Below are 17,907 nucleotides of genomic sequence, written 5' to 3'. Positions count from 1 at the left end.
CAATATGCCACAACCTATGCAAGATTGATCATGTCCATGAATGCAAGAAAAAGGTAAAAAAAAAAAGAAGAAAGTTTGACATAACATGACTGATGGCAGCCATACGAGCTTCTGATTAGGCCTGTGCCCTGATTAAAGCTGCTACAGTAACCTGGCTGTCACGTGAACAGAACCAAGTCGACAGAGCAGAGACAATGTCTGAAAGCATTTTAATCCTGAATAAACTCTCTGACTCCTGACACCCTCAACTCATTCTCATCTCAGTCAGTCTGTTGGCTATCAGACCATCCATATGATACCATGATTAGTGCCAACACACAGCCCGCTGGCACATGTTGGTCTTCATAAGGACGTCCCCCTCCATGCTTCCTTTTTGTCAGTGAGATAGGGATAAACCACTGATTACAGCCCTCATCATACTGCTCAAATACCTTAAAAGAATAAGTGCCAGTTCTCCGGAAAGACCTTGACTCCTGCGAGCTCCAATAACCTCCTGTTCACCCCTCCCCCCACCCCACTTCCCCTCTCACCATTCATGCGAGATCTAATTCACAGATGAATAATAGATGGAAAGACTTTCATCTATCATGGTTTTTTTCTCTTCTCTCGCATTGTGCACTATAGCTGCAGAGATAATGCGGAGGAGAGCATGCATTGGAGATGAGCCATGGGACCCTCTGGTCTGTCTGCTGCTTTAAGTCCCTCTCTCTCTCTCTCTCTCTCTCTCTCTCTCTCTCTCTCTCTCTCTCTCTGGCCATCCTTCCATCTGATAAAGAAGGAGGAGAGAGAGCGAGGGAGCAGCATCTCCCCACTCTTCATCCAATTAGTCCCCTGCTTTTTCATGTTCATTACCCTGCTTCGATTAATCTATGACCTTGAGTTCCCTCTCAGCTCTTTATTGACCCTCCCATCTCCCTCTCTGGAGCATCAACCAGAATGTTTACTATCCTAGTAAACTACCCCCAACTCTTTGATATCTTTAACAATCCCCACTAGAAAAATGCCCCAGGGCTTCTTCCTCCTCTCCTCCTACTGTAAAAGCTGGAACATGCAAGGCTTTGTCTACCGATGCACAGCCAGAAGACTGAGATACAGGTGGTAGCAGGCAGTTGGCGCTGCTGAGGAGGAATAAACCCACAAACACTGAGCAATTAGCATTTTGATCCAAATCGGAGCGGCAGCTTGTAAGACAGCCCATCAATAATGCAGGCTGGTGGGAGACCCTGGCTGCTAGGCTACTGGCCCACTGAATGTACAGGGCTGTGTCCTTGGGCTACTGGGGAGAACTCCTGCTCTAGAGCCACACAGGGGCCTCTCCTATAGCTGGGCCCACTGTAATAACAGCTGCTGTACCTAGGCACCCGTGAGTGGAATAGCAATCACAAAAACCACAATACCACCACCAGGCTTCAAATAGCCAGTCATGTCCATCAGCAACCAACAGCAACAGACAAAATGGAGGCCGCCCATTATAGACAGCGGAGAGTTGCGAGTGGAAAGCATCATGAAAGGTGGAGGTATCTGTGGTATCTGGGAGTGTGATTGATGTTAGCGCTTTCATCAAGTGGATTACGTACTTATCACATTAATATTCCTCCTCATATGAAATTCATTGGCACTAAAAGGGGAATGGCAGCATTGAGGTTTTTACTACCATGTTTATTTTCCTTAATTCATTCAATGAAGGTGGCTTTGAAGTGCAATATTAATGTGTCCAGTTGAGGTGTGAGAACAAAAGGCTGCAATATTGAGGATGATAGTGAGTGAGTGTAGTGCTGTTCCGTGGTCTTTGATCAGAGAAAGGCAGGCAGGCTAATTGCTAGTACCTGCTCTCTCAGCAGGCAACAAGCTTGTCCCCCTCTCCTCTCTGATAACAGCACCGCTTTCTGCTCCACTCTGTGGACCTCCACCAACGCAGACAGGGGAGTCTGTCTGGGGCTGCAACCGTGATATACTCACACGTCACTATCTCACCAATTTTACAACCAGCAAAAATCAAGAAAAGTTCTAAAATTGTCTCCCTCCACATCAGCTTCCGACATAATAATCTGATTGGTGTGCGCTTTGGTCTTTGTTGACTGAGTTGCCTGAAGTGTGCTGGAGCCTAGCTGCTGGTATTGCACCTGAGGACTGAAGTCGAGTCACAATTGCTGTTCTGCTATTGTTGGAGATACACAGGAAAAACCTCCATCGCCATGGCGTGAAGAGAGGAGGGGTGAAGATGGCTGGCTGAGGCAATATCTAGCAGTAGAGTGTAAACTTACATTGGATAACGTATTGTATTCCATACAGAAAACATATGCTAGCTGTGTAATCAAGGTATGAACTGTCTCATATTTCATTGCAATAACAGTGTAAACAGGCTGCACTGAGAGCTGGGTCAGAAACAGTGGTGAGAGGGCCTCTCGAGTGGCGCAGCGGTCTAAGGCACTGCATCACAGTGCTAGCTGTGCCACTAGAGATCCTGGTTCGAGTCCAGGCTCTGTTGCAGCCGGCTGCAACTGGGAGACCCATGGGGCGGCGGAGGGTTTGGGGAGGGTTTGGCCGGCAGGGATGCTCTTGTCCCATCGCGCACTAACCTGTGGCGGGCCGGGCGCAATACACGCTGACACGGTCGCCAGGTGTACGGTGTTTCCTCCGACATATTGGTTAGGCTGGCTTCTGGGTTAAGTGGGCATTGTGTCAAGATGCAGTGCTGCTTGGCTGGGTTGTGTTTCGGAGGACGCATGGCTCTCAACCTTCACCTCTCCCGAGTCCGTAAGGGAGTTGCAGCGATGGGACTACCAATTGGATACCATGAAATTGGGGAGAAAAAGGTGTAATTTTATTTTTTACATTTTTTAAAACAGTGGTGAGAGCAAGGAAAGACTGGTTTATTATGGTGCTTTATCCTTTTCCAGTCAAACTGCAGCTGCTCCATACACTAATACCACAGAACAACACCGACACAGAGGCATCAAACCTCAACAAGGAAGGTAAGGTACTCAGGGGAACACACAAAGACTCCCCTCATTCATTCAATCTGCAGTTTCATTATGCAATAAAAACACAAGGCTTTCAGTCCTCCAAGCTATGTATTATAGAGCAGCCTAGAGAGACTATAAAACATTTTACTGCCAGTTTGTGATACCCAAGACCTTGGCTAACTAACCCAATGTATGTGTTGTCCGTGGGAAATCATATTTCTGGTGTCTTCCTGTGAGCAGTCAATAGCACAACACTTCCTCCACATTCCCCCTTCACCTCGGTCAAGCTGCTGGGAGGTGGGAGAGCCCTTCCCCATGTGAATCATCCTGGATCACCCCTGATGTAACACTGCCTATGACTATGCCACTATGGCATGTAACATTACTGAGAAATAGTTCCGGGGGCACACTAATTCCTCCCATTGCTGTGTTTATCTGCAGTTATTGTTCTCAAATCTCATAATCGGCAGGCTAATTGAATTGGACATTATCTAATTCAATCTCACTGGAGGGAGAGAGAGGAGCAGAGGAGCCTGAACTCAAGCCAGCTGCTCCTCAGTGCGTTCTCCTGGTCTAAGCTGCAGTGCAAATGCTGTTTTAATTAAAACTATGAAGCAATAACAAAGGATCTCACAAGAGGTTAAACGCTATACGAGACACTACAGCCACTCTGGTGCTGCATGTAACTAGAACAAGCTTTCTTAATTACTGAACATTCATCACAGTCAGGTAGGGAGCGCTGAACAAGGCATTTGTCAACATCAAAACATGACTTTCCTCATCAGTCTGGTATAAAAATCAACGCCAATGCAACAGGTTGTATTGTGTGGGCAATCTAGTATTGAGTCAGAGCTGAGGGATTGTGTCTCTGGTAAAGTTTAAGATATTCATCTCCATCTAAAATGTCTCTCACATTCAAACCATCCAAAGAATGCTCTCAGCCTGACCACAGGAAAGCCTACGGTGTTGAAAACAATGGACACACACACACACACACACACACACACACTGTGCCCTGCATCTGCCCCTGCCGCTGCCCATCAATGTCTTGGGGCACTTGTTGACAGACTCTTTGTGGAACTCGTGGAGCTGAACTTCATATCCCTTTAGGCTTCCATGTCTTATTCAGAGTGCTGATCATACACATAGGAGAAACCTTCTTCAGTCATTGAGGTAGGTTATGTATAAAACATAGCACGAATCTCAAATCCTGCGGGACTACAGCTGGCCATATCCTTGTTTGCTGGAGTAACATGCACTTCTGAAGTATTTGACAGAAGCCTGCAGTAAGAGAAGGCCCTGACAGAGGCTTTGAAGTGTTGTACTTCTCCATGTCAAATCTCTACTACAACTAGGCTATATCAGGTAGCGGGTCAGCTAGAGGGGGTGGTAATAACCCAGTAAACTGTCTCCCGGAGGCACTAGTACTCTCTCAGAATACCAAATCTCACTCAGACACGGAAGGCCTCGCTGCCGAGAGAGAAAAACAACATCTCAGAAATCAGATTCACGTAATTATTCTTTCGTTGAGGGGTGATTTAATAAAATCATTACTTTTTTAACTCAAACAGATTTGACACAGGGTTTGTGTGAGGAGGCTATGCTAAGCTTGTATTTCATGCGAAGCCTGTTAATCTTGTTCCTCATATGAAAAGTAAACAGTGACTGGTGCTACAGTGCAGTCTCAATAACCTTCACTGTGTGCTCCTGTACAGTTATTTGGTCCCCCATGTATTCCCCCTCCTATCCATCTGTTTTTCCATCCATTTACCCTTCACTGGAATTTAAAGGAGGGGTAGGATTGTCCCAGAGATGGAGGAGTGAGTGAGTGACCTGTGTATGGCAGCTCTGACAGAGGACAGACAGGACGTGATTCATCAGCCATGTTGGGGATAAGGCCAACCTGACACCCTCGGGAGAATGGTGTTTAAGGAAAGACAGCTCACATACGTTAATGCCAAACTAGACACACAGACAACTCTTTCATTTAGGCTTCACATGCCATCGTTGGCTGAAATATGATGGTGAAAGTTTGGCAATGTGATTAATGGTACTGTCAACGGCGGCTCACTAGGCTGTTTTCCTCTCATCATGAAGCAACTACAGACCTCTGTACTAGAGACTATAAACAGTCTGACAGTGAGGTATTTGTCAGCTCATTCCATGCTTCATGAGTGGTGAGTCAGTCTTCTTTCGGGGGTCATGTAGCAAAAACCCACCACCCCTTCAATTTCTCAACCTCCAACTTTGGACACAGTGAGGGTGGGTTCCAGCCAGCTGACCATTGAGGACTTTCAGTTCCGCTTCTGTTTCCTGTGCTTGTTCCAGCCCTGTTCAGGTCTTTATTCTGCTGAATCAATCTCCAACCCTATCAGCCGCACCTGCCAAACTTCCTCTCTTTCCCATTCCCCCGGAAAGGTGGTTTTGGAAACAACAAGGTCAGTGGATACTTTAGACACACCACTCTCACACACGTCCAGCACATACAGAGCCACTGACTGGAAATAACGTCTCCCTCACACCTCGGCAGAAAGGCCCGGCCTGTCGGCCCAGTCTCCTGGAAGTCGACCTTCAGAGAGATGCAGCTCCCCAGTGAACTAGAACTAGACACCGTTCATAGATCAGTGGCAGACCGTTCAACCATGACGCCTGGAGAGAGTTCTCATGCCCTCTTCCACACAGAGCATCTGATATACAATACCAGTCAAAAGTTTGGACACACCTACTCATTCAAGGGTTTTTCTTTATTTTTTACTATTTTCTACATTGTAGAATAATAGTTATGACATCAAAACTATGAAATAACACATATGGGATCATGTTGAAAGCAAAAAAGTATATATKATATTTTAGATTCTTCAAAGTAGCCACCCTTTGCCTTGATGACAGTTTTGCACACTCTTGGCATTCTCTCAACCAGCTTTACCTGGAATGTTTTTCCAATGGTCTTGAAGGAGTTCCCACATATGCTGAGAACTTGTTGGCTGCTTTTCCTTAACACTGCGGTCCAAAACTTATCCCAAACCATCTCAATTGGGTTGAGGTCGGGTGATTGTTGAGGCCAGGTCATCTGATGCAGCACTTCATCACTCTCCTTCTTGGTCAAAAAGCCGTTACACAGCCTGGAGGTGTGTTTGGTCATTGTCCTGTTGAAAAACAAATGATAGTCCCACTAAGCGCAAACCAGATGGGATGGCGTATCGCTGCAGAATGCTGTGCCTTGAATTCTAAATAAATCACCAACAGAGCAAAGCACCCCCACACCATTACATCTCCTCCATGCTTCCCGGTTTGAACCTCACATGTGGAGATCATTCGTTCACATACTCTGCGTCTCACAAAGACACGGCGGTTGGAACCAAAAATCTCTAATTTGGGCTCATTTGACCAAAGGACAGATTTCCACCGATCTAATGTCCATTGCTCGTGTTTCTTGGACCAAGCAAGTCTCTTCTTCTTATTGGTGTACTTTAAAAGTGGTTTCTTTGCAGCAATTCGACCATGAAGGCCTGTTTCACACAGTCTCCTCTGAAGAGGTGATGTTGAGATGTATCTGTTACTAGAGATGTGTCTGAGAAGCATTTATTTGGGCTGCAATTTCTGAGGCTGGTAACTCTAATGAACTTATCCTCTGCAGCAGAGGTAACTCTGGGTCTTCCTTTCCTGTGGCGGTCTTCATAAGAGCCAGTTTCATCATAGCTCTTCATGGTTTTTGCGACTGCACTTCAAGAAACATTCAAAATTCTTTACATTTTCCATATTGACTGACCTTCAGATCTTAAAGTAATGATGGACTGTCATTTCTCTTTGCTTATTTAAGCTGTTCTTTCCATAATATGGACTTGGTATTTTACCAAATAGGGCTATCTTCTGTATACTACCCCTACCTTGTCACAACACAACTGATTGGCTCAAACGTGTTAAGAAGGAAAGAAATTCCACAAATTAACTCAACAAGGCACAGCTGTTAGTTGAAATGCATTCCAGGTGACTACCTCATGAAGCTGGTTGAGAGAATGCCAAGAGTGCAAATCTGTCATCAAGGCAAAGGGTGGCTACTTTGAAGAATCTCAAATATAAAATATATTTTTATTTGTTTAACACTTTTTTGGTTACTATGTGATTCCATATGTTATTTCAGTGTTAATGTCTTCACTATTATTCTACAATGTAGAAAATAGTAAACATAAAGAAAAACTCTGGAATAGTGGAATAAAGAAAAACCCTGGAATGAGAAGATGTGTCCAAACCTTTGACTGGTACTGTAAATAGGCTATGCATTGTGGAAATGTGAGATTATGTCATGTAAACAAATACCAGCACGGCAACTCAGGCATTAATCAAAATACTGCCGTTGGATGTTGAGTATGTATCATGCAACCATTGTGAAATGCAGAGATGTATTTGAGGACTTTTATGCAGGGCCGGACTACCACATTTGGGGCCCCAGGGCATCGACCTCCAGTGGTGAAAAAATGTGAAATGTTATAATGCTAATCTACACATGAGGCTATGAGAAAATATTTCAGTTTTAAAGCAATTTTTCTGCAATTCTACACTTTTTGCCATGGTCAAAGAGAAGCATTTGCTATTTTATAGCACATCTCATGCTATGGTTCAAAATATGCKATTTAAAAGCTAATTTCCTTCTATTCTACACATTTTGCTATGAGGATGAGAGAATTTTTCAGTTTTAAACTAATTTCCWAAAAATTCTAGACATTTTGATATCATATGCTATCTGGGGGGGCCCTCGACCTCCAGCTCTGCACAGCGATGGGGCGCTCACTGCACCCAGCACAAAGCGGCTGCTCTGTCGTGTGAGGGGTAGCTGGATGATCACTGCAATTTCCTCTATTTGTTGCAGAGCCTGTTTTTTCGGGGTGTCTGAGCGGGTGCAGTACAGGGAGAGCTCATTCTGTCCGTGGACCAGGAGTTTCCTTACCTTCTATGGATGGGGCCTGGTCCTGGGCCGCATACAGCATATCCTTGAACGCCTGGTAAAGGAAAAAACAGAGGGATAATCACTATTCAGTTTCTTAATTAACTACCGTACAACAAATGACAGTTGACGTTTAATCAAATCAATTAACACTTTTTCATATCAGTAAATAATTACGATGATCAGTGATGGTAACATAATGAACAACATACTATTGATTGATACATTCAAGTAATCTACTTACATAGCCAGTCTCATGAATATTATGATAAGTACATGACTTCACACAAATGAAGAACAAAACAAAAGATCTGAAAACTTAGCAGTATATTAAAAGTATATGAAATTGGCAAACTCAGTACAGAATGTCTACAGGGAAAAAGAACCATCCTTCGGCAATAATTAATGTTACAACCCCCAAGATGTGTGAAGATAATGAATCCAGGTTGAGTTATAAGACATCAATGCACTTGTATTTAACCATGAAAAATGTGTCTATCAGATTCCAGATCATTCAAATTAAAACAGATGGAGGCTGGCCTACACTACAAAGACCACTTTATACAGAATGAGTTTTTTTCCTTCAATCACTCTGACCTTGCAGATAATGTATATGGCCAGATAATTACAAGAGACATCTTAACTTAACATGATTCTCTAGTCTGGGACTGTGAGGCCTGGAACTGAATACATCTCTATTCCTCCATACCAATCTAACTAACTGGCTCTCTGGAGCAATAGCAGTAACTGGGAATGCGTTTCTTGGCCATCCAGTCAAAATAATTAAGCTTGTGACCTTCACTGAGATAGACAGGTACCCGCATGATGAACTTTGTGTATTGTGCAACAGTGTAGAACCAAGGTTTTTTTATTCAAAGCTTAGATGTGACAAAGAATCTCAACCTCACTATATATGTAGCTTCTGTTCCATATGGCCATTCTCTGGCCAGGTTTATCTGATGTTTGTATAAAGTGGATATAATGAGAGCAGAGGATGACGATGAATCATAGTATGTAGAAGGAACGTACTTAGAAACGCAGTTTGTTATCTGTTCTACCTGAGCAATAATAATGCAGTCAGTTATTACTGTATGCTCATATTGAACACTAATCCAAGAGAAACATTTCATTTGTAGATAACATTCTCTTTGGAAATTGTGATTCGTAGTAGACCACCTGTGCAAACATTGGGTCACGTAGCAGGGCTTACTGGCCCAGGCTAATAGCTGGAAGAGGGCACACCTTCATCAAGATGGAGGCATATTGCCATGGCAATAGCACCGATGGGAATGGGGGCAGGGCAGGGCGGCTCTTTGGGGAATTGACATGCTCTGATTGTAGCCTAGTACAACAGCTTACAGAGATCAACCTGCAGGTATCAACTGCCCTAATGGGTCTGTTAGTCTTCTGTTGAAGTGAGATGTACAGTAATAACAATATCAACTACAGTATTGCAGATGCTAGGTGGTCTGAGATCTGAAATGACGGCTCTGATAATTCTCATAATCACTTTAACTGAGTGGATCTCTGAGTGCAGGAGCTGTACTGTGCAACGGAGGCAGGGCTGACTGAGACCAGATGCCTTCCCAGTAGGGAACAGAGGATGAGTTGTGGGAAGCTCGCCATTCCATCTCTGTTATCGAAGTAAGATGGATATATTACACCAGAACGCAGACATTTTGTGTCGGCTATAAACTAGGATGATCATATTCATCATGTTATGTGCAATTATTTCTGTTCTCATTTTTACCATGCATCTTTTGTCAATGTCATTAAGTATACAGTGGTTGGAATAGTAAAACCTTCACATTATCCAATTTATGCAGAATGAATCATCTTGCAAATAATAACATGTCCCTTTTTAAATAGGAAATTAGCTTACACAAGCATTATCATGCATATATAAACCCACACAAGTGATTAGATTGCAACGGTAAAAGCAAAAGAGGCTTCATTCCACCCACGCTGTCGCATAACCCCCTCTACCTTGCTCACAGTCATGTTGCAGCTTCTGTTTCTGCACCTCTGAAAGTACAGTATACCACACTCACACAGAACAGACCAAGAACCAGACCAAGGGCCAGCCTTGACACAACCAAGACCATGTACCAATTGCACTAGCCAAAAGGAAAGGTCCATGAGATAAAAAACAGACAGGAGAAAGGACAAAGGGAGCTGTTTAATGCTGTTTGCTTTCATTATCTGAGTGTGAGATGAATCTGTAATAATGCCAGCGTATCACACAGGAACGAGCTCTGCTTTTACGGCTCTCCTCTGGTCTTCTAATGAGCGGGGGACATACCTCCATTCTAAACAGGTGTTTAAAATGGACAGCCTCATAGGATGAGCAGACTTCATTAATTTATCACTCAATCACTTTGTCAATTCCTAAAGTCACATGCAAGCGTTTTAATGGTTAAGGTGTTTTTTCTCCCATGCAGCCCAGCGAACTGCCCTGCTGCAGTCAAACAGAGGCATTTATAATAATCCAGACAACATTGCATTTGGAACAAAAAAATAAGAAAAAGTAACTTAATTGATTGATGGTAATAACCCTTTAGAGAGACAAATGAGCAGCCAAACTAGAGCGAGGGACAAAACTAAACCAGGGAGACTTGTTGTGGCTGATGTTTCTACCACAACACCTTGTTCAAGACAAGTCTAAGGGACAGACTGATCTCAACGCTGTTTTGGCAATAAACAAAATACATAACCTTATTCCTACACTAAGGCCGCACTCACCGAGCTGCATAGGGACATAAGACAAAAAGAAAATGRTCATCCAGAGGCAGCACTCCTTGTGGCCTGTGATTTTAATTCAGGAGAACTGAAATCTGTTTTACCTCATTTCTATCAGCAAATCACCTGTGAAACAAAGAAACTGAAGATCACCTTTATTCCACTCACAAAGACACATACAAAGCTCTTCCTCCCCTTCCATTTGGCAAATCTGACCATAATGTAACGGCTGTCGTCAGTGGAAGAAGGTGAGGACCAAGGTGCAGCATGGTAAGTGTTCATGATATTTAATAATAATAATCAAAACTGAACACTGAATAACAAAACAACAAAGAAACAACCGAAAACAGTTCTGCCTGGTGCAGACACACAAAGACTGAAAATAACCACCCACCAAACCCAACAGAAAACAGGCTACCTAAATATGGTTCCCAATCAGAGACAATGACTAACACCTGCCTCTGATCTCGAGACCAAACGAGTAAAACCAACACAGAAACACAAAACAAGATAACCCACCCAACTCACGCCCTAACCACACTAAAACAAAGAAAATACAAAAGAACTATGGTCAGAACGTGACAGTACCCCCCCCCCCTCACTCACTTTCACACTCACCACATACACTGCTGCTACTATCTATAATCTATCCTGTTGCCTAGTCACTTTACCCCTTCTTATGTGAACAGTACATACAGTGCATTCGAAAGTATTCAGACCCCTTGACTTTTTCCACACTTTGTTACGTTACAGTCTTATTCTAAAAGGAATAAAATAAACATTTTCCTCATAAATCTACACACAATACCCCACAATGACAAAGCAAAAACAGATTTTATAAATCTTTACAAATGTATTAAAAATACAAAACAGAAATATCTAGTTACATAGGTATTCAGACCCTTTGCTATGAGACTCGTACATCTACAACTGATTTGAGTCCACCTGTGGTAAATTCAATTGATTGACATGATTTGGAAGCCAGGCACACTGTCTATATAAGTCCCACAGTTGACAGTACATGTCAGAGCAAAAACCAAGCCATGAGGTTGAAGGAAATGTCCGTAGAGCTCTGAGAGATTATGGCGAGCACAGATCTGGGAAGGGTACCAAAGAATTCTGCAGCATTGAAAGTCCCCAAGAACACAGTGGCCACCATCATTCTTAAATGGAAGAAGTTTGGAACCACCAAGGCTCTTCCTAGAGCTGGCCGCCAGGCCAAACTGCACAATCAGGGGAGAAGGGCCTTGGTTAGGGAGGTGACCAAAATCCGATGGTCACTCTGACAGAGCTTCAGAGTTCCTCTGTGGAAAAGGAACTCTCCACAGAGGAACTCCAGAAGGATAACCATCTCTGCAGCACTACCCAATCAGGCCTTTATGGTAGTGTGGCCAGATGGAAGCCACTCCTCAGTAAAAGGCACATGACAGCCCGCTTGGAGTTTGCCAAAAGGCACCTAAAGGACACTCAGACCATAAGAAACAAGATTCTCTGGTCTGATGAAACCAAGATTGAACTCTTTGGGTCACGTCTGGAGGAAACCTGGCACCATCCAACGGTGAAGCATGGTGGTGGCATGCTGTTGGGACGTTTTTCGCCGGCGAAGGGAGACTAGTCAGGATCGAGGGAAAGATGAACGGAGCAAAGTACAGAGAGATCCTTGATGAAAACCTGCTCCAGAGCACTCAGGACCTCAGACTAGGGCGAAGGTTCACCTTCCAACAGGACAACGACCCTAAGCAGACAGCCAAGAAAATGCAGTGGCTTCAGGACAAGTCCTTGAGTGGCCCAGCCAGAGCCCAGACTTAAACCCGATTGAACATTTCTGGAGAGACCTGAAAATAGCTGTGCAGCGACGCTCCCCATCCAACCTGACAGAGTTTGAGAGGATCTGCAGAGAAGAATGTGAGAAACTCCCCAAATGCAGGTGTGCCAAGATTGTAGCATCATACCCAAGAAGACTCCAGGTTGTAATCGCTGCCAAAAGGTGCTTCAACAAAGTACTGATTAAAGGGTCTGGATACTTATGTAAATGTGATGTTTCATCTAAAAACCAGTGTTTGCTTTGTCATTATGGGGTATTGTGTGTTTAATTCATTTTAGAATAATGCTGTAACGTAACAAAATGTGAAAAAAAGTAAAGGGGTCTGAATACTTTCCGAATGCCCTGTAGCTACATCAATTACTGTCACGCCCTGACCTTAGAGATCCTTTTTATGTCTCTATTTTGGTTGGTCAGGGCGTGAGTTTGGGTGGGCATTCTATGTCTGGTGTTCTATGTTGTCCTTGTTTTGTATTTCTATGTGTTTGGCCTGGTATGGTTCCCAATCAGAGGCAGCTGTCTATCGTTGTCTCTGATTGAGAACCATACTTAGGTAGCCTGTTCCCACCTGTGTTTGTGGGTAGTTATTTTCTGTTTAGTGTTTGTTGCACCTTTCAGAACTGTTCGTTGGTTGTTTTGTTGTTTTTGTTCTCGTATTCATCTTTATTAAAAGTATTATGGATACGTACCACGCTGCACTTTGGTCCTCCTCTCCTTCTCCGGACGACAATCGTTACAATTACCTCGTACCCCTGCACATGGACTCGGTATTGGTACTCCCTGTATATAGTAATGTAATTTCCTACTCACTATATATAGCCATGTTATTTTTTGTCATTATTATTCACTGTGTATTTATTCCTCGTGTCACTATTTCTATMATTTATTTTGTATCTGATCTTTAACTCTGCATTGTTGGAAATGTACTCGTAAGTAAGTATTTTACTGTTAGTCTACACCTGTTGTCTACAACGCATGTGACAAATAAAATGTGATTTGATTGAATATTTCCGGTGGATAAAATGTAGTTATCTGTATTCTCTAAGAGTCAGAGGCTCTTGGCAATTGTTGCTTGTGCCTCCCACTCCAGTGCCCTCYTGTCCATAACAGACAAACAGGTCAGACAGTTAAAGAAGCCTAACACACAAACTATGCATTGCAAGTCTGAATCAGGCCTATGGTTTAATTTACTGTGCTATGACTGTGCAAAGAAATGACTGTGCAATGAAATATAATGCCTTTTGCTATTATGATTTCATTCCCATGTTCAACACCCATCTGATACTGCACAGATTACAGTTGTAACACCAATCTGTTTGGAGAATCTGGATTGACTTTGCTTGGCCACAGGAGTGTTGTCTAATGCTCATGCACCAGCACACGATTTAAACACCTAGAAGTGCATTCAATGGATGAAATGAAAAAAAAACTCCATATGGGATTCTAGCATATGGTCGTTTTGTAACAAATTCTCCCACAATAAAACATCAACCAGATCCATTACTCTAAGGTATTTTCCTTTTCAATTAAGCAATTACTAAAAATATATATAACAATGTTGTTGCTGTAGTAATACCAGTGTTAATACACAGGTATAAGAGCAACTTGTAAAGTCTTACAAGTTTTCATAATTTATTTGTAATCAGAATAATTGCGACCAGATTTCTGTCAATACAGCYCAACAGCTTAAGGAGACTAGACAATACATATTTCTTTCACTCAGAGAAAAATACTAAAAGTACAAAGCAAAGTGCTTTCTGAAAAGACAATTGCATATAATAAGTCATACTGAGTATTATTGAAATATTTGTCCAACATGGCATGACAGCTCTGAGAAGGTCATCCATCTCAAAGCTGACTGAGGTGTCAAATGGCTTTTATGSCCATGTATTGGATTCCATGCATCAGGCTGCAAATATAGACAAAGACTAGTGTGGCCATATGTGTTTAACCATCACCTAGTCCAAATGAAGGCACATACCTTCCTGTACCTACTTGATGGTTTGCTAGATCAATGAAGGTTGTATAAGTTGTATATGAACTTATCTTGTTATAGCATGGTATAAGCCCACAGAGTGAGGCATGCAGGTTTGATAGTGGGATGCAGACTAAGAATCATCCAGAGGCTCGCATCAGCATCTTTGTCTAGAATTCATAGATCAAAATGGAATGGGCAGCCTTGTAAGAGCCTTTCTGCACTCAGGCTCTTAACGTGAACCAAGAAGATGTGGGGAGTGACTGCTTTCTCCAAACCATAGACACAACAAAAAGGTCCAGTTATAGMCTTTTTGGTTTTGGCTAGGCTATATCTAATCCATTCAATTAAAGCTTTTCAAACAAAGCAAGCCATAATATCTAATTAACCAAAATTGCATTTAACAAAATAACTTACATAATAGTGGTATTCAATCAAATCAGTTATGTCGCAAGGGGATATCATTTTCCAGGATAGAAAAAATGTATGAATTATAATGAAAATATTGTATTGTGATTTTACCCATTTACTGAGACTATCCTATGCATAATAATTGACATATATTTTATTCAAAAAGTTACATTTCTCATTCTTAAATAACCAAAAAATATTGTAAGTCTGTTTTCCAACACTGGCAAACAATAGCAATGGACTAAGCCACGTAAATACTATCCTTATTGTTCAGCGTTGCAATGTAATGTTCCATGTAGCGCACGCGACGACTGTAGTGAAAAATACAGTGTATGTCAACAAATGGAAAGAAAGATAACAATGTATCACGTATATATAATAATTCAGTTTGTAAATAAAATAATTAACAAAATGAATAAATGCTTAGGGCCTATGAATAGCAAATATTTGATCTATGAACAAAAGTACTGTACCATCAAACTGACAGCCTCAGGAAAGGTTGCACAAAGATAACTATGATGCACAAAGTAATTGCCTAAAATGTTAAAACAATCTAAATTAAATAAATAAGACTGCTTGGTTTATCAAAAGGAAAGTTACAGCCAACGCAATAGCCTACCATAAACTATCCGTATTTACATATTCAAGCAGTCTTTTGTTACACTATTCAAGAAGTAGGCTAAAAGTTAAAGTGACAGCTATAAGAAAAACACAAATCAAGATTAATACAATTTACGAAGACCAATACCAAGCTATGCTATCAATTCATTATGTATTCATTAACATGGATATGAGTGACTTTTCTCACTTTAAATCAGAAAGCATCATCCTACATCGAAATAAAAACATGTGTAATTACCTCATATTGAAGGTACTGTTTCCTCCATTCCGGAGTAATATGGGACGAAAGGTGCTCCGCGAATTTCATTTTGCAGGACCAGCTATCTACTCAACGTCCGTAATTCCTAGTAGGACTGTCCCCTGTTGACGCAAGTTTTGTTATGTCTGTCAACTTGCTGGCTCGCATGCGTCAGTTTACTCTAGGGCACTCTGTCTTATCCCGTTTAGCGTACTACAAAGAAACTCCGTCTCATACTATTTTGTGGGAGGGATAGCGGAACAGAGGCCTCCCTCCCTATAACAGGTGGTTTGATGACAATATAACGGTCCCGGTGCAAATGCTTCAGTGACTCTACCTTCGATCCCTTGTCAATTCTGGGGACATAGCAGTTTGCCATCGCATTCAGCCAACAACGTGGTTGCGTCACTGCGCAGTGACAGGCGGTGTATCAGGAGTGTATTCATTACATCTCGCAAAGGAAACCGTTTACCGTTTAAGAACAAAACAGACGCAAACTGAGGAAATAGAACGAAACGGGTAGGGATTTACCTGAATTCGTCCAATAGAAACTTTCATTTTCGTTGCTAAACGTTTTCCGTTTGGAGTAAAACGTTTCGCAACAGACGAAACGTTTTGAAACAGAGTCGGCGTAATGAATATAACCCTGAAGACACCCTCAGTGGAAGACACCCTAACTGTAGCCAATTAAGCTTTCTGTCTTTTCTTTATTGGTAGAGTATTTGTAGAAAAATGTTTTCTACATGTATAGCCTACCTGCATGAATTATGGTAGGCATATTGATTAATAAGGACCTGGGTGGAATCCTCTAGCTGTCACTTTCACTTTATTTCTAGGGGTTCATTTCTGGGAATATGCCTCAGAATTCCTGGCCGCGTCATTAAAAAGTATAATGTATAAAATAATCCTGAAGTAGGCTGTATTTGCCAATAGTCACAGCAATATATATTCATTTTAGCCAAATTCATTATTTTATAAGGTTAGATCATTTTAATATTTAGGCTATAGACTGTGAACATGTGTTTCTTCTGAACTTTAGAAAGACTCACCAACTTTTACTTTGCCACACAATCACATGAAATTGCTACTCAACTGTCTGTAGGCAAGGTCATTCCATAGCCTATCGTATGAGAGGAAATTATATTTTTTATTTTTTATAGTAAGGTCGGGAATGAAGGACCATCGTTAAAAGTTTATGGATCGGATTTTTTTATTCCTATTTGTTTCACTGCAATTGTCTCTGACTTCTCCATTTATTTATCGTCTTTGAGCAACAATAGCCTGGCCTACTGACCATATAATGAGGATTAAGGACCAAATGTCAACACAAATAAAGTTATTTTGTTGGTCTGGTTTCGTTTCCAGACCATCCATCTTCTCTGAGGCCAAGTGGTGTACCAGGGTCCACATTGTAAGGTGCACTATTTTTATATTTAATTCACAATAGCCTACTTCTCTTTGCGCGTCTGCACTGCTAATATGAATCATCCGCCTGTTGGAGTTCCAAGCCATCATGATGACTGCAACGCGAGACCGGTGTGGGTGCGTGCAGTTTATTGATGCCACCTACAATAATAGATCAACACCTTGTAAATACTGCCATCTACTGGACGAGCAACACTAATTCAACAGGCTACAGTTACATAGGCTACAATTGCAATTAGTTAATTCTCTTAAGAAAAAAGATTGCAGTCAGAGTGCAGTATAACTGCAATTAAAGTGCAGTACAACTGCAGTATGCTGCAAATACTGCGTCCAAAATAACACCGTCTTGTAAGTGTAAACTTTTTTTTGTAACGGTTCCGATAGTCTTTTCTGTTTTATTTAACCAGATAATATTATAATAATAATAAAGCTGCTCTTGTCAGTAGGCTACAACATGTTCTATAGGGTAGTCACTTTCTCGACATAGGTTGCTACGTCTTTTGGGCAGAAAAACAAATAATGGTCATATAAGCTAAACGAAAAAATATAGGCTACATACAAAAATATTGCCATTTCGGTAGAGAATATAAATAAATAAACAGCAGCTGCATGTCTAATCGCCTAGGAGGCCGATAGTGTACGCTTGATCTGCAATATCGTCTAGGATGGATGTGTCCAGCAAGTAATACATACTCGTGGACCYGCTCGTACATAGAACATCCTCCATTCAGGCTGCAAAGACATCATTTCCCTCCTAGCTTTAATGAA

General features: G+C 41.9%; 1 protein-coding gene across 1 annotated transcript in view; it reads right to left on the bottom strand.

Annotated features, from left to right (window-relative positions):
• LOC111975313 (xenotropic and polytropic retrovirus receptor 1 homolog) overlaps window positions 1-16,067 on the bottom strand; it is a 100,864-nt gene extending 84,797 nt beyond the window's left edge. Inside the window, exons 1-2 of the mRNA XM_024003523.2 lie at window positions 15,715-16,067; window positions 7,912-7,963 (exon numbers count right to left, since the gene is read on the bottom strand). Of these exons, the coding sequence (XP_023859291.1) occupies window positions 7,912-7,963; window positions 15,715-15,783 (121 nt within the window). The 5' untranslated portion in view covers window positions 15,784-16,067. The remainder of the gene's footprint in view (window positions 1-7,911; window positions 7,964-15,714) is intronic.
• Window positions 16,068-17,907: the final 1,840 nt, after the last annotated feature.

The sequence above is a fragment of the Salvelinus sp. IW2-2015 genome, linkage group LG16, assembly GCF_002910315.2.
Source record: "Salvelinus sp. IW2-2015 linkage group LG16, ASM291031v2, whole genome shotgun sequence".
Lineage (NCBI taxonomy): Eukaryota > Metazoa > Chordata > Actinopteri > Salmoniformes > Salmonidae > Salvelinus > Salvelinus sp. IW2-2015.
This window is presented reverse-complemented; position numbering and strand designations above follow the sequence as displayed.